The sequence below is a fragment of the Vigna radiata genome, chromosome 8 (genome assembly GCF_000741045.1).
Source record: "Vigna radiata var. radiata cultivar VC1973A chromosome 8, Vradiata_ver6, whole genome shotgun sequence".
NCBI classification, from domain to species: domain Eukaryota; kingdom Viridiplantae; phylum Streptophyta; class Magnoliopsida; order Fabales; family Fabaceae; genus Vigna; species Vigna radiata.
Window position 1 is genome coordinate 38426185 of NC_028358.1, and position 23672 is coordinate 38449856.

At 32.4% G+C, this 23672-nt stretch overlaps 3 protein-coding genes across 4 annotated transcripts; all 3 read right to left on the minus strand.

The window, feature by feature from the left end:
• Positions 1-1199: 1199 nt before the first annotated feature.
• LOC106772252 (receptor homology region, transmembrane domain- and RING domain-containing protein 2) lies at positions 1200-5979 on the minus strand. Its single transcript, XM_014658526.2, has 4 exons — positions 5592-5979; positions 4784-5014; positions 3690-4094; positions 1200-2261 (listed from the first exon to the last, which is right to left on the minus strand). Exons 1-4 carry the CDS (start codon positions 5713-5715, stop codon positions 1684-1686), a joined length of 1338 nt encoding a protein of 445 aa, XP_014514012.1. The 5' UTR covers positions 5716-5979; the 3' UTR covers positions 1200-1683.
• A 1861-nt stretch (positions 5980-7840) lies between these two features.
• Positions 7841-12643, minus strand: LOC106769726 (protein disulfide-isomerase 5-2). 2 transcript variants are annotated; one of them, XM_022785476.1, is made up of 5 exons: positions 12248-12643; positions 11490-11593; positions 10964-11334; positions 9958-10262; positions 7841-8404 (listed from the first exon to the last, which is right to left on the minus strand). In XM_022785476.1, the coding sequence occupies exons 1-5, from the start codon at positions 12446-12448 to the stop codon at positions 8087-8089; spliced, it is 1299 nt and encodes a 432-aa protein (XP_022641197.1). In that variant the 5' UTR covers positions 12449-12643; the 3' UTR covers positions 7841-8086. The 2 variants fall into 2 exon arrangements, with proteins under 2 accessions (XP_022641197.1, XP_014510945.1); XM_014655459.2 differs by having other exon boundaries at positions 9958-10259; positions 12248-12637.
• A 3220-nt stretch (positions 12644-15863) lies between these two features.
• On the minus strand, positions 15864-23451 carry LOC106769674 (putative CCA tRNA nucleotidyltransferase 2). The gene is made up of 15 exons (XM_014655394.2): positions 22964-23451; positions 22752-22882; positions 22141-22258; positions 21703-21758; positions 21404-21453; positions 21224-21322; positions 20991-21100; positions 20701-20828; positions 19630-19696; positions 19124-19207; positions 18310-18372; positions 18030-18174; positions 17121-17270; positions 16449-16546; positions 15864-16375 (listed from the first exon to the last, which is right to left on the minus strand). Exons 1-15 carry the CDS (start codon positions 23294-23296, stop codon positions 16271-16273), a joined length of 1737 nt encoding a protein of 578 aa, XP_014510880.1. The 5' UTR covers positions 23297-23451; the 3' UTR covers positions 15864-16270.
• Between the last annotated feature and the right edge of the window lie 221 nt (positions 23452-23672).

Genomic DNA, 23672 nt, shown 5'->3' on the forward strand with positions numbered 1-23672 from the left:
AAGGTTTTTAAAAATAAACTTTGAAATATCCTGTCCAAAACCCTCTAAAAAAACGGAAAATGACTTTTCCCTAATATTGTCATTATTTTATTATTCATTTAGTTACCCTTCATAGATGGTTAATGTTGCTACCCCTCGTGTTATATATTACTATCATCTTTTATTTTTGTTACCACTCTCTATATTATCACTACTTTCATAGTAATTCTATTATTATTGCGTCGTAAATCTTAAAATATAAATTAAACGTCTTCATTATCTTTATATTATCTTATTATTGGATAACTACACTACAATCACCATAATATTGAAAACTACCATTATTACCATCAATACTTCCATTATTATTTGCACAATTATTGTTATAGTTATTTTTATCATCATCCATTAATAATATACTCATCTTATCATTATTATAATTATCACTGTCATTATTACAATTATTATTATTTTATACCATTTTACTTTATGTGTTACAAAATTGTATATCATCATTGTTAGTATATATTATTATAAATATAATTTGCATCAAACACGGAATGTATTAATAATATTTATCTTACTCTTATTAAATCATATTCTTATCTTATTTTTATATTATATTTTACATTTTATATTGATTACCAAACAAGTCAGTAAAATTAGAAGGAAAAAAAAAGTATCAAAATAGTCTTAAACATTTTATTATATTATTTATCTATAGAAAAAGAATATTCTTATTCAATAACATAAACAAAATGATTCTATTGTAAAGCAACCAATCTGTAACTCAATTACACATAAACATTTATCTCTCCTCCTGAGCGATGACCCAACTGTGTGAGAGAAGCTTCTAAAACTCACATTTTTCTCTCTAAATCAAACCTTCATTCATTGTTGTCTACTTTTGTCCCATCTTTTATTTGTCGCAGCCTAACAGCCACAAGTATCACTATCATCTTCCTCATTACAAGTTAGGCCAAAAAAAATTCATATATTATTTCTTATAATCAATGTATGTTTGTTTGCATCATCTAACTCCAAACACACAACTGTATATATTTCCTATAAAAATCATAAAAAATAACATTTGGGTATTTAACATGTCTAGTTTATGGATTTTCTCTGTATCAAGAAACCAGAAAAGTTTACATTTGGGTAGAACTATATGTTGATTTTTGCCAACAATAGTATATCTATTATTACACACCCTACGAAAATTTTACATGCATAATTGATAATAATGTTGCAATTAGATGATCAAGTACAGGTAACAACAGAGTATCACATGATCTCGCATCATTCAGTTGGACAAATCCATAAGACAACATAAAGAACTCTATGACTTCAATCTACAGCCCAACATTTTCTTGTTAGTAGTTGACTATACTTTGAAATCAAAGCAATGAAAACATCAAATTCAAAGCAAAAACAATACACACGATTGACTGTACGCAAACTCACCCAGAACCTCAACCAGAACATGTAAATGAAACTAAACACCACAAGAGAAGCTACAATGTACACCAGGTGCCAATAAGGAAGTCAAATGCCAAAGGAGACAGGTCAAGAATGCCATAGTGTCGCATAGGAGTAGTCCACTAGAGCATCAGTCATCAATGGCACCTTTTAGTTCAAGACTTGGCAATTACTGGTTCAAGTGCATGGACACCTCAATCATATGATATAATGAAATTGAACAATTTAACATTCCGGAAGGGAGTGTGTCGATGCAAATGGTGAGAAGCTTGCAGCCGACTCACTATAACGGAGAGGATGTTGTTGATGACTGGATGAACCCAAATAACTCACTGAAGCATTGCTTGGACTTGGAATATACGGGGACATGTACCTTGAGTTAAGGGATGGCAAAGAAGGATATCCCATGGAATGTGGTGAATTCAAGTGAGAAGCTAGAGATCTTTGGGAAGCATTCCTAAGATCTACTGAGCTTCGGCTCATGCTTAGGGAGGGGGATTGATGGTAGGAGGACCTAAGTGATGTTGATGGATGAACATAAGGTGTACTGGCAATAGAGTGGTTACGAGAAACAGATGCGGTCTGTGAAGCTGTCCGCGCAATTTGTATTGCTGAAGATGAAGCTAGTGATGATCTCACAGATGATAAGACAGAGGACGCCATAGATGCTGGGCTTGATGAGAGCAAGGGTGTGGATTCTGAAGGAGGTGGATCGCTTAAGCCAGTTCTTGCATCACGCTTGCAAACTGGACAAAAGGTTCTCCATGAAGTAAGCCAAGAATCCACACATGCAGCATGAAACTCTGCCAATAAATAATTAGGAGAAAAAAATTAATATAATGTGTAACAATCAAAACTTAGCATGCACATTATGCAAATATGTAAGTAATACCTTCAGTAGGCTCAGACTAACAGGAGTCAAGAACATGGTCTAAAAACCAAAATACAAAGAACAGAAGTAGGTGATGTAATTAGCTTCTTTTTTTAAAAAGGTGTGCTTTAGAATGACGACCAGTTTTAATCTGGTGCATTATGCTGCACATATGCTGTTTTTGAATTCATAGAGCCACACATAAGGTCCAGATAATTCTAGGATTGTATCCCAGGTCAAATCTGCACCTTCCAACCGACTGGGTTGACTATTTCGAGATTGAGACAAGGGCTGCAATTTAGAAAACTTTCTAGATTCCTTTCCCTCCCAGGTCATGTTATGAGAATTTTATAGAATCATCCATAACAATCAATTTTCATATACCACAAGTCAGACCAAAATTTCTTATAAATTAAGTAATTTGTTAAATTTGCAGTATTTAATGACTCGTGAGGAGTATGGAGATTAAATTAAACATCAAACTAAATTTTCACATTATTCTACTGAAAAAACACATTGGGTGCCAGTTCTTTATTATAGCTACTTCAAAATTGGCATGCTTAAAAAATTTCAAGATTAAGATGGAATGGACATTTTCTAACAATCCTTGTAAATATGTCTGTCTTAGATTGGAGGTTAAGAAACAACAGGATTGTCCAAGGGGGTTACTGGTTGTTGTTTAAAGTAGGTAGAACCCAGAAAGTAGAATTGCTCCCAGTTTTCCATTTTAAAAAATTCCATTAGAAGACTTATTTTTTATTATAGTTTATATGTTGCAACAAGTATGTGATTGCACTTTCCATTTCAGTAAGGGTTATGTTGTGATCAACATCAATGCGACAGTATAGTCAAATTGAAAGTGTCTGGATAAAGGCAAAGACAAACATCAAAGTTACTAAATACTTAACCATAGGTTGTCCAGGAACATGGAGGTGGGAGAAGCTGGAACGTGCGTGTAAGCCTCCAAGTAAAGAAACATCCTGCTTGAGGCTTCCGAGCAGGCAATGCAAATAGTTTATTTTATAACTTATTATCACCTCAAAATTAACAAGTTTCATTGTATACTAATTTCCAATGAACCTTAAGAAGATGGCTGGGAAACTAGGCAAAACCTGCCTCATGCTCGACAACATACTCATTTTCCAGGTAATGTTAACTGATACTACACCAGAAGTTTAAAACATGTTGTGGATATCAAATATCTTAACACAGGATCAACATTAGATCCAATGACGAACTGCACAAATTTGCAGGACATTAAAGCTGAAAAATGCCCTAGTACACAATCATACATTGAAGGTCTATAAACCAACAGAATGATATACTGGATTTTAAAAAAAAATGTTATGGGAAAACTTACTGTGACAGCACGGAAGAATCCTGATCTTCTCGCCAACACAATAGTCTTCAAGGCATATAGCACATGTTCTTGATGTACAGTTGTCTTCCAAAACGGCAGTAAATATCAAACTTGGCATTGCTTTCACTAGGCGACTACTCATACCATGAAATTCACGAACAAGAGATGCCCGAGGCCTTTCTCTTCTTATGCGATGTCTGCGGACAAAGAAACAAGTGGCCAGCACTGCAGACATTGCAAGTAGGGAAATAAATGAAATTGCCATGATAGACCATGCTGAGTTTTCAAAAGTTGGAATTAGCCATATTTCCACATTAGGCCACCCAGCATATTTCTTTAGTATTTCACCCGAAGCTTTAGATACAAATACTGCATGTATTCTTATCCCAGCAGAATTTCCTGCCACTGAAACTCAAAAATTGTGAATTAGAAATCCCCAACATACGATGTACGTATATGAAAACAAATACAATATGTGCATGAAATCAAGAAATCCGCCTAATGGTAAGTCAACTTTAATATCCATTATTTGACAATAGAATTCATATGCATCACTGGTGTCAATTTTTTCAGCCCCTGTCTTGTATACATATTTGTAATCCTTTCCAATATGTTCTTCCTTGATAATATAATCCATCAACAACATATAAAGCCTCAAACATCCAAAATCTCATACTGCCATGCAATTACTGGTGACACCACAATTCAATGGTTATAAAAAAATCTACTCCAAGATTGAACGAAATTGTTTCTCTAACCTTCCATTTAACATAGAAAAAAAACAGCAACCAACAATCCCTAATACATGTCTTCCAAATAACATTGTACTAACCAATTCCTTTCACAGAAACTTGTACAGGAAACATCATAAGCTCCTCTAGGTTACAAAATTTATAATTAATGTAAAACTAACAGCTGCCAAAATCTAACGATGAATATCTAATCTATAAAAGAACCATTTAGCAACAACCAGTGAATGTGCATTACAACTCGTGTTATCTTTGGTGATTGGAGAAAAAAACAAATTTAATAGCAATTGCATGTGAGAGAGGATGATGAACAAATGTCTCTTGTATATAAGAATTGATCATTACTTGCAACCAAGACACCGTCTTCTTCATTATCATAGACAATTACAGCTTGGAAGCCAGCCTTTTGTGCCCTTCTAACTTTCTCCTCAAAGCTACATCCCCCTCTAACGACCAAAGCAAAAGGTGAACTCACATTGGGAAGTCGTTCAACTTTATTTGTCAGGTCTGTACACGCATCAAGTGGCTCTGCCAAATATAAGACCCCATATTCTCCAGAACCTTTGACTGTTGGAGCTGAAAGAAAAAGACACTCATGTCAACAAAAAAGAATTGATGAAAATAACACCCACACGCCATCACATGCAAACAACAAAATAACACCACATTTACATTCTTCATCAGTTCTTCACTACTACTTTTTTATAATTGCAAAAATCTTGAATTCACTGTACAATGGTAGGCATATCAAATCAGCATACCACATATCAGCATCTACTGTTTGATACATACCCCCCACCCCTCAAAATCATTTCATAAATTTGATTTTCTTTTCACTCTTCCTCCTCCTATCCACAGTAAATCTGTCGTCCCTGTCTCTCTCCGCCCCCCTTCCTTCAGATGGTATTTTAAATTTCTAACATGACAAAAAGTTCCAGCAGAACCAAATTCCTAGCTCAACAAGCTTGCCTTCATGATCCTGGATCGAAAAGTCCCCCCCCCGACAAAGCTACCCCAAAGCAGTACTCATCACCCAAATTGAAATTCTCAACACTCATATGGCCCAAAGACCAAAACTACATCCTCCCTCGACCAGAACAGTTTATACACACTAAATCCTAACCCGGTAGAAGAAATAGCCTAGAAAACTCACCAAAATTAGCTTCAATATCATCGAAGGACAGAGTAATATTGTTCCCAATAAGCACCACCTTCGCAGCAGCCATAGCACACAGACTCACCAAAGAGAAGAACAAGAGTAGATTCAACGTACCCATCAGAGCAAAAGATCCGTTAAGCAAAAAACACAGATTTTTGGTTGGAAATCATCCGAGGGAAAGATAGAGAATAATAAATTGGGATTTTTGCAATTTAGGGTTTTGAAAACGCATAAAAAATAATGGAAACATCAGCTTCCATCTCCAAAAAAAATAAAAACTGAATGTTCTGATCCTCTATTCCTCGATGCTGTCTGTTATACTCTTTTCGGATTTCAATCTGTTCGCTAATAATATTGTCATGACAGCAAAATGGAAATTTAATAACAGAAGATATTCTAAACTAATCAATATCAATATTGTACTAGAAATACATAAATAAATAACGCACTGAATAAATTAAAAATATTCTAAACTCTGCAAATTGTTGTTTGTTTGTTATATCAGAACAAACAATAAATAGTAATATTTTCATGAATGATCTTTCTCCTTAAACCAAAATGTTCTACAACATATATAATAGCGGTAATTTTCTTACAGAATTTCTTATTAGGTATACAAAAGTTAAATTATAAAGTTACCTAAAGAAAATGAGACATGTATAATCAAAATAAAAATTAAATCATGCAATCAGATATTAAAGTTTGATACTTTTAATTATTCGCTTTCGTATTATTATCTTTCAGCAAATAAAAAATTGTCTATTGTCAAAAATTTATTAATATTATCGTATCGTCAAAATTTAGTCTCCAGACTCACTGCTATTTTCTAGATCAGTCCACTCCAATCTCAAATATTTATTTATTTATTTGTCAACAAGTAATAGTTTAAAGTATTCATAAAATGGAATATTCGACGATGGGAAAAACAAAGTACCATGTACTTTATCATTGTTTTTCTATTACATATTGACGTGTAATTCTCATCATTTATAAATAGATGCAAAAGTATTAATTAATTTTTTGTAATTTTGATATTTACTATTTTTTTGTATTTATTGACTAAGTAATTATAAAATAAGTAATATGTTTTGATAAAAGGACAAACTTAATATAGTTTTACAACCTTTTTACAACTAACTAGTTTTTTTTTCTGTGTTAACATCTAGTTTGAATTTAAATAACTGACTCAAAATTATGGTATTCAGTATCCAACAATTTTAAAGATGAATATTCATCTATTTATTCAAAATTATGATCTTCATTTTTTCTGAGTTATACAAAATTTTGATCAAATACTATCAAATCTGAGTCCTTAAAAATATTAATTATATTAAAGTCCTGTTTATAACATTTTAGAGTCTTGGTTAAATATTATTATTCTTTAACAATTTTAAAATATAATTCAGGATAATTTCCTTAATTTTTTGTATCTGTTTGATATTTTATTTTAATCTCTTTCTGTTTTCTTTACTGCAAAAACATAGAGAATCTAAAAGATATTAAAAATAATATGCATAAACATTAAATTTATTTTTGAGTACGAACTAAGAGTAAAATTTACTTAATCATAAGATCAAGTGAGCAACTAAATTTACGTTTTTTTAAACTTAAATGTATCCTAAGTTACTCCATAGAAAATTAGAAAAAAAAATAATTAAAAATATTTTTTACACTCTCCAAAAAATAAAGTGACAATAAATTTGTTGTACAGTTTGACAACATTTATTAAAATTTTATTTGTATTGTTTTCTATGTTTAATGCAAACATGATTTGAATGTGGAAAACAGAAAAGTGTGATGATATGTGGTAAAATCTTAGGGCATGAAAGTTTGATCTCTCACCTTAAGTGTTCCTCATCTTTTATTTCAATCTTTGTGATGATTGCAAATGTCAAGTGAAGCTTTCAAAAAGAAAACATGAAATTGAAAAGTCTGATAAAAAAACAACTAGGTGACTTGAGCTATATATGTTGATGGGTTTATCACCTCTCAAAATAAAGAATGGTATTTTGACATTCCTTTTTGCATATTGGTGGTGGATGCTGATGCGGTTTCGTTATATGAAGTTGGTGATATTGCTGATCTATTATTGGGAAGATTAGAATTTGAAATTGGAAGAACAGTGATGGTGGGTTAGGAAAATGTTTGGTTAGAAAGAAGGAAGAAGAAGATAAAACAAAAGGATATATATATATATAAATTTTCAAGTAGAATTAATGTGAACTGAAGGGCATAAATACTAATATCTAGGAAGGATTAAAATAATAACAAAGCTAAAACATCATTGTCATGTTTAATGTAATAAATATGCAGTTTTGGTTCATGTTAACAAGTGAAAAAGTGTAAAAGAAAAAGGCAACCGTCCGAACAGTACTAAAAAAATTATGGAGATTCATACTCAAATTATAATATATACACATACCAATAGGTATGGTGCTAATTTCGGAAGCTCCTGATCACGTGCACCGATTATCATTCTACATGCTAATTTAGTCTTCCTTGTCACCTGGTTTATACTCTTTGATTTCAGCTTCTGAAACAGAACTGCTTGCACGATCAACTTGAACTTGATTTGGTACAGCATGGTACTCATCACCTCCTTTACTGAAGCTCTGAATAAGTATCAGTAATGCCACAACAAAAACAATTATGTATACCATTCTAATGTCAAAAGACCGATGAATGAATTGCATCAGCGAAGGTCCACTGAATGTTTTGTTTATGGTTCTTCCTTCCCTATATCCTTCCAGAAATTTAGTGATTTGAGATGCCTGATCCTCCCCCTCAATACTTTCTGAATCAACAACCTGAAAATCATTTAAAAACAATGGCATTGAATACAAATGTACACAAAATCAGCAGATTGAAGTCTATATGACCTTGATATCAACAAATAATTCATGATACCAAGATAGGTAAGCTTTGATAGCAAGATCAACACTATGGAAGTCTAGTAAACTAATCAAGTGCATTAATTTAACGGTGGAAAGATGTATCTGAAATTCCAAATGAAATAATGACATTGAAAATATATCATAGACAAATGCCTTTCAATTCTTCATGACTGAGGAGCACAGGTCATAGTTTATCTTGAAGACATACATCATGTAAAAGATTTTTCAAAAGCAACTGAAGTGACTAAAACATAACAGTGAAGACTAGTACATTGAGATTCAATAAAAGCTCCCTTTGACAGTATAAACGGAACATTTCCCATAAGACATGTTGATAGGATATAATGTGTGCAGGACAGAAGAATACAGATTAAGAATTAATTGTTAGTTAGTTAGTTGGTTGGGAGACCTTTATAAAAAGACAAGAAGGTCTTGTATCAGGGGAGCTTTTGTGAATTCTTTGTGTACAGTCAGGAACTTGTATCCTGTGAAGGGAAAGTGTTCCCTTGTTTGTTTCGTGCCGTGTCCAGTGTAATCTTGTTTACCAGAGCAATATACACACACTTTTTTCCAGTTATCTGTGTGTGTGAGTGCGGAGTGCGAGTGAGATTGATTTCTTTCCTGAAAGAAATCTATCACATGTACAAAAATCTAGAGAGGAAGAAAGACAAGATGTGGAGAAGATATTTGATTCATTTGAACAAATTTTCCAACAATCACTTGCCCCAAAATGGTGTTAAAACCCATTATGAACATATAACAAGGTTGATACACTTCAACATCCCAAATAGGTATCAGTTACCAACTTACCATATTTTCACAAATTTTACAACAATCACTTACCCAAATAGGTTTGAGTCCTTATCTTTTTAAAAAACATCAACCTTAAATGAAGAACCAATATGGGCTAGGTCAAGGCATTCAGGTGAAATATCTGATGATCAAAGGAGAGACATATTTACAACAGTAAACAGGGGCACTTAGTATGCTCACAAATCCTAACCAAAAAAGCAAGACACCCCATATCTTTAGGACACTAGTTTTGAAATGCTGGGTTTGTAGGAATGTGTGACACCTGACTACAGGCAATCCATAATCTTATTCTAGTGTATCCCAGTTATAAATGAAATAGATTTTAAGCCAAATTAACATTGGGATATTATGTTCCGGGTATTTAACACCAGGTAGTCTCAATTCGCTCTTCTATTTTATATTCAATGTCAGAATAAGAGAATTTTCTCCAGCTTCTCAACTCATCTTGAAAATACACAAGTATATAAATATAGATTCAAATTACTAAAACAATCAAAACATGCAAGAGAAGAGTATCAGCACGAGAAGACAAACTTAAAACTAGGCATGTAAATAAGAGTACAAGACAAGGAGAGTCCATGCTACAGATCATTTAGAGAATTAGAATTTGGATATACTAAAATAACATTTAAAAGTAAAGACCATAGACTTACTGAAAGGTAATCATCACTTTTATCCCAAACCACCATTTTTGGTAGTTTAGTACTAATATCAAACTTCTCAGCAAATTCTTCCATCTGTTTGACTCCAACATAACCAAATACTAAGTCACGATTAGCAGATGCAGCAGCCTTCAATAACTTAGTCAATTCTCTTGATCTTTCTTCATCTTCATCTTCAACAATGGTCAAAACTATTTTCCTACCATCTGCTTTCACCAACTTAAGTGTTTCGTAGGATATCGGCACAACCAGAGGCATCAGGTTTTGTTTAACAAAATCTTCCAAAAATTCATCTGCTTTATGAAAACAAACATTATTCATCAATTGATTCCTGTAATGATGTATCAAACTTTAGCATTCAAAGAGTATACAAACAAAAACAAATACATTCCAGCACAACAGAATGCGAGAGAAGAAAAAGCAAAAATGTATAACACATAATCAAGAAGTGCTGTGAGCTTAGAACATTGTAGTAACTACTAGTGACTCACATGAAAGGAATTCTCGATTAATAGCTAACATTCAAGCGCCGATTTATCAAGAAAAAAAAATTCACTAAAGTATTTGCATTCAAACTTCAATTCCTACCATGAAACAAGAGAGGGCCTCTCAAATGAAATCATTCTGTTAAGCTTAGATTTCAACTTCAGTCTAATTCCCTTGGTAATTTCTTCATAACTTATTTCATTCACTGTCTAGGCAGAAATACAAACAGATGCCATAAAAGTTACCATATACCACCAAAATTGCAAAGATGGAGACACAGCTTCAAATTTTATTAGCATTCCACTCAAGTAAAATGCAAACATCTTAAAACACTTGAGACTTGGAAAGATGAAAAATGTCTAAGAGTTCAATTCTCTGTTAGCTGATTCAACATTTCTTGGATGTGTCAAGTTCAACTCAAATGCATGAATCTTTAGGAGAAGTACAGATGGACTAACTAGCACATAGAATAAGTATAAGCGATAACCTTGATTATCTAATATCAACTAACCTTCAAAGGGTCCGTAGAATGTGTTCCGCTCATTGTACTGTGGATTCAGGGAAACCAATGCAGGAATCTTATCAAAGTCATACAATACCATGAGATCCTCTGAAAAGTCCTTTGCCACAGAAAACCATGCATTTTTCTTGTACTTTATGCCAAACTTTTCTATTATCGTGTTGTTCAAACCAAAACCTATAAAAATGGGGAAAAAAGGTCCAGCTTCTGCAACGAATGTATTCACGGCAGAATCTGAATCCAGAATGGAAACATCAGAAGCAGCAAACTTCTTCAGATATCTAACGAGTAAATCTGCCTTTCTTGGTCCACGGTATTCGGTGGGGATGCCATGATTAAACAGCAAAATGGTTGGATATGCACTACAAACCAGAATAGAAGTATGGTGAGTTCATTCATGAAATAAAAGCATTTGTCTCCTTAATTGCTGAACCAAAAAGTAACACGTATATATCAGTTATTAAGAAACAAAGACAGTTTAAGCAAGTCATATAACGGTATGGCCACAGAAACATACTCAACATCATATTTTTTTGCAAGGCTGGTATGTTTGTCTGCATCTACTTTCGCAATGACAATGGGTTTGTTCAAGGTTGCAAGTACAGGCGCAGCTGCATCTAACTGCAAGGAAGAAAAGCACAGCTATTATCTCACACAAACAACAACAAAGACTTATCCCACTTGGTAAGGTATTAAAAATAAGTGCAACATAAAATGACACTCGTTAATCTCTCGTCCAGCAAAACTAAACATGAAGTGCAATGCATTATAAAACTCACATCACAAATCAGTTTTATCTCAGAGACCTTTGAAAAAGTTCACACCTAATAGAAACAAGAAGCGCTGCCGCAACATGTGAAACCAATGCTCATCAAGCAAACCACTCAAGAAAAAAAAAAAAAAAGATGCACTGTCCACCAACATCAAAACAAGGAGCCCTAACAACACACTAGAAACTATAAAACCATGAGTGAAGTTCATTCCCACACATTATTAAATAAGGAGTGAAACCCACAAAATTTTGCCATTTCCAGTAGATTTCAATCAACATCAGAGTGTTAGAAACAGTAGTTCAGAGGGTGTCCTGCTAGCATTTCTCTTATTTAAGACACATGTGCTTCCATTAATTCATTACATACTATATTGTCAAAGCAACGAACAGCAAAACATGACCCATGAAGCAAAGGCAAATAAAAAGAGAATTATGAAAGAGAATTTGAAATCAAAAGGAAAACATGAAGGGCCCCAAGAAAGAAGGGTATAAAGGGCACCCACCTCGGGAGCAAGACGCTTGCAGTGACCACACCAGGGAGCGTAAAAGTCAACCAAGATGTGATCAAAGGAAGCTATGGCAGAATCGAAGTTGGAGTCGTCCAAAATCAAAACCTTTCCATCCACCGAAAATTTCTCAGCTTCCCCAGACCAAAACTGGATCAACAACAGAACACTGAAAACAACCGAAACCCTCATCGTCATCTTCTCTCGTTTGTTTGTGTCGGATCCCAACACGACACGACCCAACACAACACTTAAAACTCTGTTTTCCGCCTTTCAACCTCCTAACCTCTATTTCCTACTTTGCATGCTTAATTTTCATTACTCAAGGATCAGATCGGATCAAAAAGTGGGATTCGATTAAAACTAAAATTTAATTTCACTTTACTATGGAAATTACGACCTTACCATGGCTGGTTCAGTGCAGGAATATGACTAAATTAAGTTGACTAGGTATTTCTATTAAATTTAGATATTCTGTATTCAATTAAGTTATACAAATAATAAATTAATTAAAACTAACAGGTGTCTTATATATATACATTTTAATAAAATAAAATTATATTGATAGAAAATATGCAAAATATATCAGTTCAAGATAAGAAATTCTGTTTTTTTTTTCTTCTAAACGTAAGGTTTAATATACTTCCACACATTTTTCTTTATTCGCATATAAAGAAAATACCGTCTTATAAAAGGGGGCGTATTAAGTTAGATTGGATCAAAATAGAATTTACTCAAACTTCAAATATTATAAATTTTCAAAAATCAAACCTAACCTGTTGTACTTTAACACAAATTATGTTACTAGATAATAAATAAAGATATTTTGGTTTAGAAAATAAAATAAAAATAAGGAAGAGAAAAGTAAGATGATTTTTTTAAATTATTTAACATGAAAGAAAAAAAAAAGATTAATAACAACATTTTTTTCTTATTTTATTTTTAATAGAAGATGAAAGGAAAAAAAATGTCTATGAAACACCAAACAGTTTAAATAGAAAATAATATGTAATATAAATAAAAGTATTTGTTATCTTTTGTATTTTTTCCTTCTTTTTTTTTTGTAATTTAGAAACAAATACCTTCTATAGGAATATAAATTATTCTTCATGTTTTTAACACCAAAAGTGATATGGGCCTTCTAAACACAAAAACAGCATATATTAATGAGAAAAAATTATACGATTTAAAATATAAGAACTGCAAAAGAAAAAAATATCGCCAAATTGAAAACAGAGTTTTCTCATTTTGTTCTTATTACAAGAAAAATAATCATCAATGTAAAATTTTGGTGAAAGCCAAAAGTAAAATGTCACAAATATGATCAATTGATGTATGTAGAAAATAAATGAAAATCTCAACATCTTCAAGATGTTAAGATTGTAAAGCACGAATCAGAAGAAAAACTAGTTTTTACAGCATTATAAATTATAACTAACAAATCCACAAAGGTAGAATTGTAAATAGTGATTGTATAACCTATATGACTCATGATGGATAATTTTTCAACAAGATCAACAAATTAGATAATTTCAAAGTAAAAATTGAAAATAAAGAACAACTTGTTGTAAGAGATACATGAATAATTACAATTAAAACTTATTTAGGTGTCAAATTAATTTATGTCTATATGTTTCTAAGATTATTAAAAATGTATTAAGTATTGCTCAACTCCCAAAGAGAAAAAGTTTATAAAGTTATCATTTAAAAATAAACTTTTTGTTACTAAAAATGTAAACAACTTATAAACCTTCAAAGTTCACATGGAAAAACAAACTTTGTTTTGGATTTGATAAAAAAAATAATTGATCACAAACGAAGAAAATATAGAAAAAAATTAAAAATCAAAAGAAAATAAATATCTCGCTAAGAAGTTTGATGATTAGTAGAAGAAAATAGACAAAGAATCTCATTCTAACATCTATCAAAAGTTAAATATTATTGCCATGAAATTTACAATAAACAAAAAATATGATACTAATAGAAAAAAAATACTGAAAAATATCAAATTAAATAAATACATGATCAAGTGAAAGAAAAAAAAAACTAAAAATAAAAGAAAAATCAAACATAGAAGAATCAAATTTGAGATTTGAAATTCTAGTAAACAAATATTAAACGAAATGCTGAGAATATTTACTTTCTTTTTATTTAAATTAGTACTTAGAAAATCTTTCAATTTTAGAAATATATTTTATATAAAGATAAAAATATTTTTAATTATTATTTAGATTTTAAAAACTAAGATTTATATAAGATTAATATTTAATACTGTATGATTGCTTTATATATAAAATAAATGAGTAAAATAAAATAACAAACTCTCCACCTAACATGTTATTTTATATTTCTCATGAACAAAACAAACAAGCTGAATATTTAACATTTTAAATTTGTATTGCAATGTCATTCTATAAGAGATTTTCTTTTTTAAAACAAAGAATTGGAGACTTAGATAACATGTTTGATTAAAGAGGTTACTAACTTGTAACCGAATCAGATAAGGCATATTTATCGTATTTCAAATAGAATATTACATTCAAATTTTATATGAGAAAACAAAAGTCTATTAAACAGACTCATTTTAGTATCAAAGTAATATTGTTCATTTAAACAAAAGTGTCCATTATATTTGTGATGGAGAAAAAAAAAATAGAAATCATATTCTTATTCAAGTTTCGTTCTTCGCGGAAATGATCCATGGGAGTTAAGATCAAGTGCAAAATTTTAGGGCACTAGTGTAAATGGAGGAAAAAGAAACATTTATTTTCACTTATCTTACTATTCTTTTCACATAAATTTACAGATACTAAATAACTATTAACAAGTTGATAATGAATAAATTTTTTATTTATAGAAAAGTGTTAAAGTGAGTTGGGTTGTATTGGAACGTAAAAAACATATTTGAGAATGGATAATGATATTTGACAAGATTTTTTTTATAACATTTTAATATCATGTATTGTTTTTTGATTGATTTATAGTGTTTATAATTATTATTATTATTATTGATTATAAAATAATTTTAGACCAATTAAAGAATGACAAAATATTATCAAAGTATTGTTATCATTTGATAATAGATGAAAGATGTCTCTTGTAAGGTGGAGGTCGATCCAAATGTTAATAATTCTTAAATTCGTACTTATGTAAATCTACAAAAATGTAGATACAAGTTATACGATACGTGAAATAAAATTCTGATCTCCGAGACCATGGAGAATACGTGAAATAGAATAAAATTATTTACATATTTTACAACAGTACACGGAGAATAATTTCACTCTATCATCTGCAAAGAGGAAAGAACAGAATTAACTGAATAAACAATACTTATTTTTATACATTGCCCTTAAAAGGTCATTTATCAGGATAAAATTTGCAAATATAAACTAGTAAGTAAAAGAATTGTATTTGTTATATGATGTACATTCCAAATTGGAAGAGAAGAAAATCAATATTAAACAAACAAGAGAAGGAAATAAAAAATGTATGACCCATCGTTCATGTTTCATTCCTGTTTTTATAACTTTTATAAATAAGAAAAATGAAATAACTTTTCCTTCCGCCACAGCCATCATCAATATTCATCCACCACCCAAAGCAACTTACGTCATTCAAATGATTGCACTTAAAGTGGAAAATTATGTTCGGCCCAAAATGTAGCCTTTCGGCTACAGTGTTATCACGATACAATGGTTACTTGACTCCTGATAGGAATATAAATACCATGGAACAACTATCATATTTTCACCCATTCTAACAATTACGGAAAAAAAAAAAAGTAATTACATTTTACCAGGGTGTAAATTTACATCCCAAAAGTCAGTAGGAACTGCTGCTTCAGACTTCATAAAAGTTGCGAGTGGCATAGCAACTTCAAGGAAAGAATGTTTGAAGTATCCCTTGAATCATCTCAAGTCAAGTCACAAAGACAGGTGGGTAAGTTTCCTTCAGCGAACGCAGCTTCTCTCAATCAGAAACAATGAGAGAATAAACAATCGCTCAAGGCAATCAATCTCATTGCAGCTTAACACGCTTAGAATTGGTTTCTCTTAACCATTCAATGCAATCCTCAGCGGTTCCAGATGGATGGGCAAGTTGCCAAGCCATTGCTTTATCCAGCTGCAAGTGAAAATGAAAACCTCAAATTTCATGGCAGTGAGTGAAAATGCATTAAACCAAACAAATGACTTACCGACTCCTTTACAAGAGGCCCTCCTCCTTTAAGCCCTAAGGTATTCATAACATCTTTGCCATTGATCAATTGTTTTACGTCCCATATCCTCTCAAGGCCTGCTATCCACGAAAAAGTGTTAATTAAAAAGAGTAATTTGAGGCATAGAAAACTGCTTGAGTATCCAGCATACAAATAACACACCTCTCGTCAAACACACTCTATTGTGGGACATGGTATGCAAATAGTTATTGTCTTTTTTCCCCTATTACCCTAGCTTCTCTTTATTTATAATCTTCTAGCGTAAAATATACTTTCTACCACAATATAGTTTCATTGGCATTCTCATTGAAACACAGTCACTAGTTCAAACTGCTGCAAGCCTGCAGCATCAGGGCAAGTGCAAAGCTTTCTACGCTGGAAGAAAGCTTCCAAATGCCAAATCCAAAGGAAAAATAAGAAAAGGGTCATTACCCAAATGAACATTCAACTATTCAGATGAAAGAAACACATTGACAAGTTTAGATATGATGCAAAAATAGAATACAAATGCTCTAAAATGACAGAATAATTTGTATGAATATAGTTGAGAAAACAAGTAGTTGACTTCTTCGAATGATATAAATCACAAGAACAAGGTACTGAAACTAAAAGTTAAAGACATCACAAAATAGACAAAAGAGCTGTGTTCACCGAGTTTGGTTATAGCATTCTCCACAGTATTAAACAGATCTCTTCTTCTGTGCAGCTGGGAGGGCCCATCCTCAATGTCAATAGGATGTAGTATAGTAGATATCAACAGTGCAACTCGCCAAAAATCTTTAAGCTCTCTTAAGAGAAACCCTAAATGAATAAATATAAAAAGTTCAGCTATAAAAGATACAATTCATAAAGCACAATAGCTTACATTAACTTCCTATACAAACACATGGAAGAGCAGGCAAGAATCACAATGCAATATCACAACATTGAACTCAGCCATGATATTTTAAGGAAAACCGTAATCTTCTATTTCCTTCTTTTATTGACACAATTTAGTCAAGTGCTTAAAAACTTTTCCAAGTCTTAAAAAGGTACAGAAGTATGACTGCAAATAAATATAAGGAAATATGGGTTGTAGGCTTTAGCTACTTTCTACTGCAAAGCCAATAGTAAAATTGAAACTGCAGCATACGGAAACATGAAAAACTACAGTCAGCAGCAGAATATGTAAACATGAAAAGACTATAAATGAAGATTAAGGACAACAACAGCTACTTGTCATGAAACAACTATGCCAAAAAATTAAGTTACTTTTCAATGTTTAGCATGTCCCTTTACTAAAGAGCCATTTGGGCTTCAAACATGGACAATTCCTAGGCCTAGCTACCATGTTCTGGAATTTAACTTTTTATTAGAAGAATGGGAAAGGAAAATATTAAAATCTAGACCATTTGGTCATAGAGGCCACTCTGATTACCAAGTCATGTCATGGACAAACAATTCCAAAACACTTAAGCTGTTAGGTGAAGGTCCACAAGAGGTTCTGTATTAGATTTCTAACAATCCAAAAACATCATACAGCAGATGAAAAACCTTGGTAGCAAAGCAAGAAAACTGTACCTGTCAGTACCCTGACTCTAGAATAGACAGGGACATCAACCAAGTCTCCCATCCAATCATGATCGACAACTTGGTCATCCTCACCAGATGTAAGACAAGGGAACAACGACAAGAACTTATGTGATGCTTGGTGTAAGTTAAGCACCTATATTTTGAGGAACAAATGCAAATATCAATACAAATTATCAACAAGAGTCAATAATACAAAAAATAATTTAAATTATAGAAGTTATAATGCATCCGTTGGATCTTAAGAAAGCTAAAAGGAATGAAAGCTGACCACTTCCGCATCCTTAGCTTTTCGTTTAAGTGACTCCCGGATAATATGATTGACAACAGGAACCTATAATTTAGAATCCAATATTAGGGTATTGTGAAGCGACACTTTATTTGAAATACAATCGAAAGAATAGACAAATGGTACAATGATCAGTTGCAACTGATATATTAGTCTACTCTCCAGGAGACGAGGAGTTGGGACAAGAGTGCAAGACAATTGTCCAGGTTGACGAGCTCCAACACAGTAATTAAATTTTAGATCAAGGCTTGACAGGCTAAGCTCAACTCAAACAATTATTTTTAAATGTTTTTTCAAGTTAGAAGTGCCTCCAAACTGCAATGTAGGCACTATATTGTCTTATTTTCTAGTTTAGATGAAGAAAGATAATTTTATTTCATATTCATTCAGATTCACAGAGATTGAGATTTATAGGGAAAGTTGGTTAGAGATTTTCAAACCAGTCAGATTAAAATTCAAATTAAATAAAATATATATATAGGTACATCCAGAACAACTAAACAGAAAAGACAATGATAAAATCACTAAAAAAACTAATCTTATCTATTGTAAGGGTTCTAGGATTCCTTTATTCTGAAATATCTTAACAACTTCAACTGTTTGCAAGTTGGGACAGATGGCATACAAGCAACTTCTCCATTAACCTTTGATAACTGGCATACGAATAACTCCTTTACAAAACAAGATTTTGCCCTAGATGTTTCAACTAATAAATTGAAATCCCAGACCTACTTGCAGCTTAATATTGACAAATCGGAAATAGTACTAGCATATAGAAAAAGTAATGGGTACGTACCGTTTTTGCTTTCTTTTCTTTGTATGTGGTATTTCTAAGAGGAAGAAACAAAGCAGCATAAAGTGCTAACCTTTTTTGCTCAGCCTAAAATACAGAGAAAAGTGTATCAGCATATCAGATATTTCCTCTAGACTCAGATATAAGCAAATGTTTGGTGGACTTAAATATAAAAAAAAAATATATTCAATTCCCAAAGTCCTATTGAATACTACTATTAAAAATTACCGTTATCTTTAAACCTAAACATCCTTTTAAATAAATACAAAGGAGGGTAGTTTAGAAAAGTACCTCTTTATCGTATTAAACAAGAATATTAAATTAACCCAACTTTTATTCTTCTTAATCAGAGTGAAAATGATTAATTTTGCTTATATTTGAGTCTAGGGCTAGTACACTGCTAAACAAACACAAAGTGATACAAGGATAGCCATGCAACTCTGACTACGAAAAGAATAAATGGAACAAAAGAATACAAGTCAAAAATTACTCTTCCATTTATTACTTACAGTGAAAGTTGACTCTCCAAGTAACTGGACAAGGTTCCAAGCAGTATCCAAGGAAGAAATGCAAAGCCTGAGAAAATTTTTAAAAATGATTGATCAGCATGACCACCGAAGTATCATGCAAGAGAATAGTTAAAAAAAAGGCATAATCATAAGGTTTCCATTGAGAAGTAAGAAATGAGAGAAAGTATGTTCTCAATAATACCATATTGATATAAGGTCTAGATAATACATAATATACCCGGAGTCACTTACTTCATACAAATAATTAGGTCAACTATTAGTTGTATATTGCCAATACTAGCTAAGCTCAACAAGGTTTACCTAACAAGATCAGTGGCCTCATAAAAATCACAATACTCTTACTGGGCTGAACTCAACCCCAAAAAGCTAGCTCATAAGGTCAAGATTACCCAAGCTTTAATAAGCTGTATTTTAGCCATATCTATAGTTGATATAAGATCTGAGAGCCCGCCCCCCTCACTCCCCCTCACACCAGGATTGGACATTACCAGAGATATTCACTTATGTTTAACGTGTGTTCACATTTACATTACATTGTCATTTCCTTTGTATCTATTTCTGCAGAGTTAATTTGGTGGTTAGTCTATTTGCCCTCTCTGTACATTTCTTCTAATGGAAGATTTATTTACATATTGCATTGGGGAACCTGCAGCCCTTGGGACCAAGGAGCCATAGCTATCTCATGAAGTGAGGTTTGCCCAAGCCTTTCTATATATATTGACTAAATAAAAATATACATAGGATTCAATAACTACTTGGATAGAAAAAAGAAAAAATAATTATATCTTCGGTGCGTACGTAACTGTAGATACACTTGTGCACATCTCAAAAGGTATACTGTTTCAATTGTGAAATTCATCACAAATATCGATCATTCTTATCTTTCTATTAACTGCTTCTTTGTTTTCGGACAAAGGGGCAACAATATCAAGCTAATTCTTACTCTGTACGGAAGATGTAAATGAAATAGTAATTATTTAATGGATTTGCAATCTTTACGCACTTTCAACCGGCAAGAAACAATTTTCTGAATATATCTACAAGCAATACCTTTCACATCCATCTGAAATAGCAGGTTCAAATTCAGGAGGAAGATTGAATACAATCCAAAATAGTGTCAGATCACAAATGTAAGTCATTGCTTTGACAGGCTGATTTCCGGATATCATAAGATCAATCTACAAACACAGATAGACATAAGAGAATGAATGGCAATATTTTCAATGCTGACGAAAAAGAAAAAGTACATCCTTATAATATGAAGCACCAATTGCATTCCAGATTTTCAAAATAACATTCTAAGGCACGTACACAAGAGTAATAGAAGAGTTAGAACATACCTCAGTTCCAATGCGCTCTCTGCTAATTTTAGCGGCCAGAGCATCTTTCACATCATCACATGCAGCAGCTACTTTCAGATCTTCATCTAGGGTGAATTCAAATCTAGCACCTAAAAATAATGAAAATGTCTCTTCAATATAACAGGAGAACAAGTTCTTAATTCCAAAAAGCAAGGGAAAAAGGATTCACTGGGTATACAAAAACAAAATTGTTCATGAAAATTAGAAAATACCAAATCTAATGGCTCGAAGAACTCGTAATGGGTCATCAAGAAATGTGGCTTTTGGGGGTAAAGGTGTCACAATCTTTCCGGACTTAAGATCCAGGATCCCTGCAAAGTGCCAAACAGATTATTAGATGGGCAAACAAGTAGCTCCCACAAAATCCTTGTTCAGTAAAGATCCATTCTAACCTCTCTTAGTGAAATCTTCAACTGAGTCAGTGTTGATATTGTAGAATAAGCTGCCATGCACAACTGAATTAATTAATGAAACTATCTTGTAAAATAAGTACAAAAGGAGAAGAAAACTGAAACCAACATATAGAAAAAAGAAAAAAATTACCAGCATAATTATTAACTGTATCATTACACAGACACAAATGCTCAAATGTTAAGCAGATTTTTATTTTTTTTTTAATTTCTCCCAGTTTTGTACTTCTTTCTCTGTTTTATCTAATCATAGGTTTTATTAAAAAAGTGCATAGAAATACCTGTTAATTGTCAAATCTCTCCTATATGCATCCTCTTCTGCTGTTCCAATTCTTTGCTGTTACACATGAAGCATTCTTTATTCCGTTGAATTTAACAACGATATGGGAAGGGCAACCAAACACTCCAAATGGCAAATACATGTTCATTTTAGCATAAAATTTTCTTAAATATCAATAAAAGTGCAACATATAGATTAATCGTACCTTAACAATAATCATTTATCTTCTTTTTAAAGCAATTTAACTATGAGAATGCATGTATGCGATTCCAACAAAAAAAGAAATTGGAAAAAGGTATGTTTTAAATGATCAAACTGAACCAAAAAAAAAAAAAAAAACTAATAAAGAAATTTAGAACAAAAACAAAAAAATGCAAATATGCAACCACAGAAAAACAGATAAATTTGTATCGAAACAAAAGACTAGGCAATTATATACCTTGGAAGGAATGCGGCTATTCTCAGTGTATTCTTCACTGCGTAAGTTAACAAAATCAATCCACATATCAAACAAACGCATCCTGGCTGTTTCCAAATGTTTGGACTGGTCAGGATTGCTGCAAAAAGAAAGGATAATTATAAAAAAAAAAAACTTTACAAAAAAAAGAGGCAACTAAAAGTAAACACTTAATGATATATACACACACACACAGAGAGAGAAGTTGTCAAGCTTGCACAAAAAATGTGTAAAGTTGCCTCCTGACTTGTACTCCAGTTAATCACCTCCATACACAATAAATTAAAAATCTGAATATTAAACTCAACTTTCTCACTTAGAATGTTAGGACTTAATAAATTATGCATACTGAGAAATAGTTTGGAAGAAAAAAAATATTGAAAGCCGTGCTGCGATTTCCTCGAGTTAGATCTCAATTATCTAAATACTATATATAAACACATCATTCTTCGCAATTCATCCGTATAATCTTCAGTAACGAGTATTGAACAAGCAATTAGTTAGTATTTGACAACCACAACCTTGCTCAGCAACAAGACCTGTAAAGGAAAAAGAATAAGAAAAAGAAACTACAAAAAAAAAAAAAAAGATACCTCTCGATGACACAAACTCCCTGTGCATCTTCGCCGATGGACAACAAGTACTCCCTAACCTTGTCCACAAACTCAGTTCCCATCATATTGTCCAGAGCGATATCGATGTCATAGCACTCTTTTCCCAGAAGCTGCAGAACAGAACAAATAAAAAGAGGACAAAAAGAATAACAAGGAAGGAATTAGGGCTAAGAATGAATGGAGTGTGTGACCTTGTCGCGAACCCAGCCACCCGCGACACGGAGCTGAGTTTGGAGGTGAAAATGGCGAAGAGTGGCAAGAAGCCTATCGAAGATGCTTCTCTCGGTATCAGATATGTCGATTCTGTCACGAACCTGAACCGTAGACATCGGTGCGCAACCGCGAGTCCGAAACGACGGCGTGGCGATTCGAACGAGGGTTTTGGCGGGACGGTGAGAGTGGAGAGGAAGAACAACCGTTGGAGTTAATTTAAGCAACTGTGAGAATGAAAAACTCCTCACACTCAAATTGGATACGGGATGCGCCACAAGAAGCCTTGTGGCAGTTTTCAAACCCACTCTCATCAAATGGGCTTTCGTGTGTTTAAATACTTTGAAAACACTTCACATTCGCTTCCCAGTCTTATATAATTACATGCGTTCCGCTGGGTTCTTCATCCCTTTTTCAACATGTCACTCCATCCACGTCACCTCCTCCCGTTCTTTTTCTTTTTCTAAAATTAATTTAAAGGTTATCAATTTTTTTCGTTTTAAAACAAAATTACTCATTGCTTCGTAACATCATATTTTCAATGACTTTTTTAAAACACTAGTATGATAGTGATAATATTTATTTTATATCTATTAGAAGGTTATTAAAAAAATCTTTAGGCATATTTATATATATTAAAAGTATCATTCTCTATCTTATTTTTAAGAAAAATACATTTTCTTTTATATA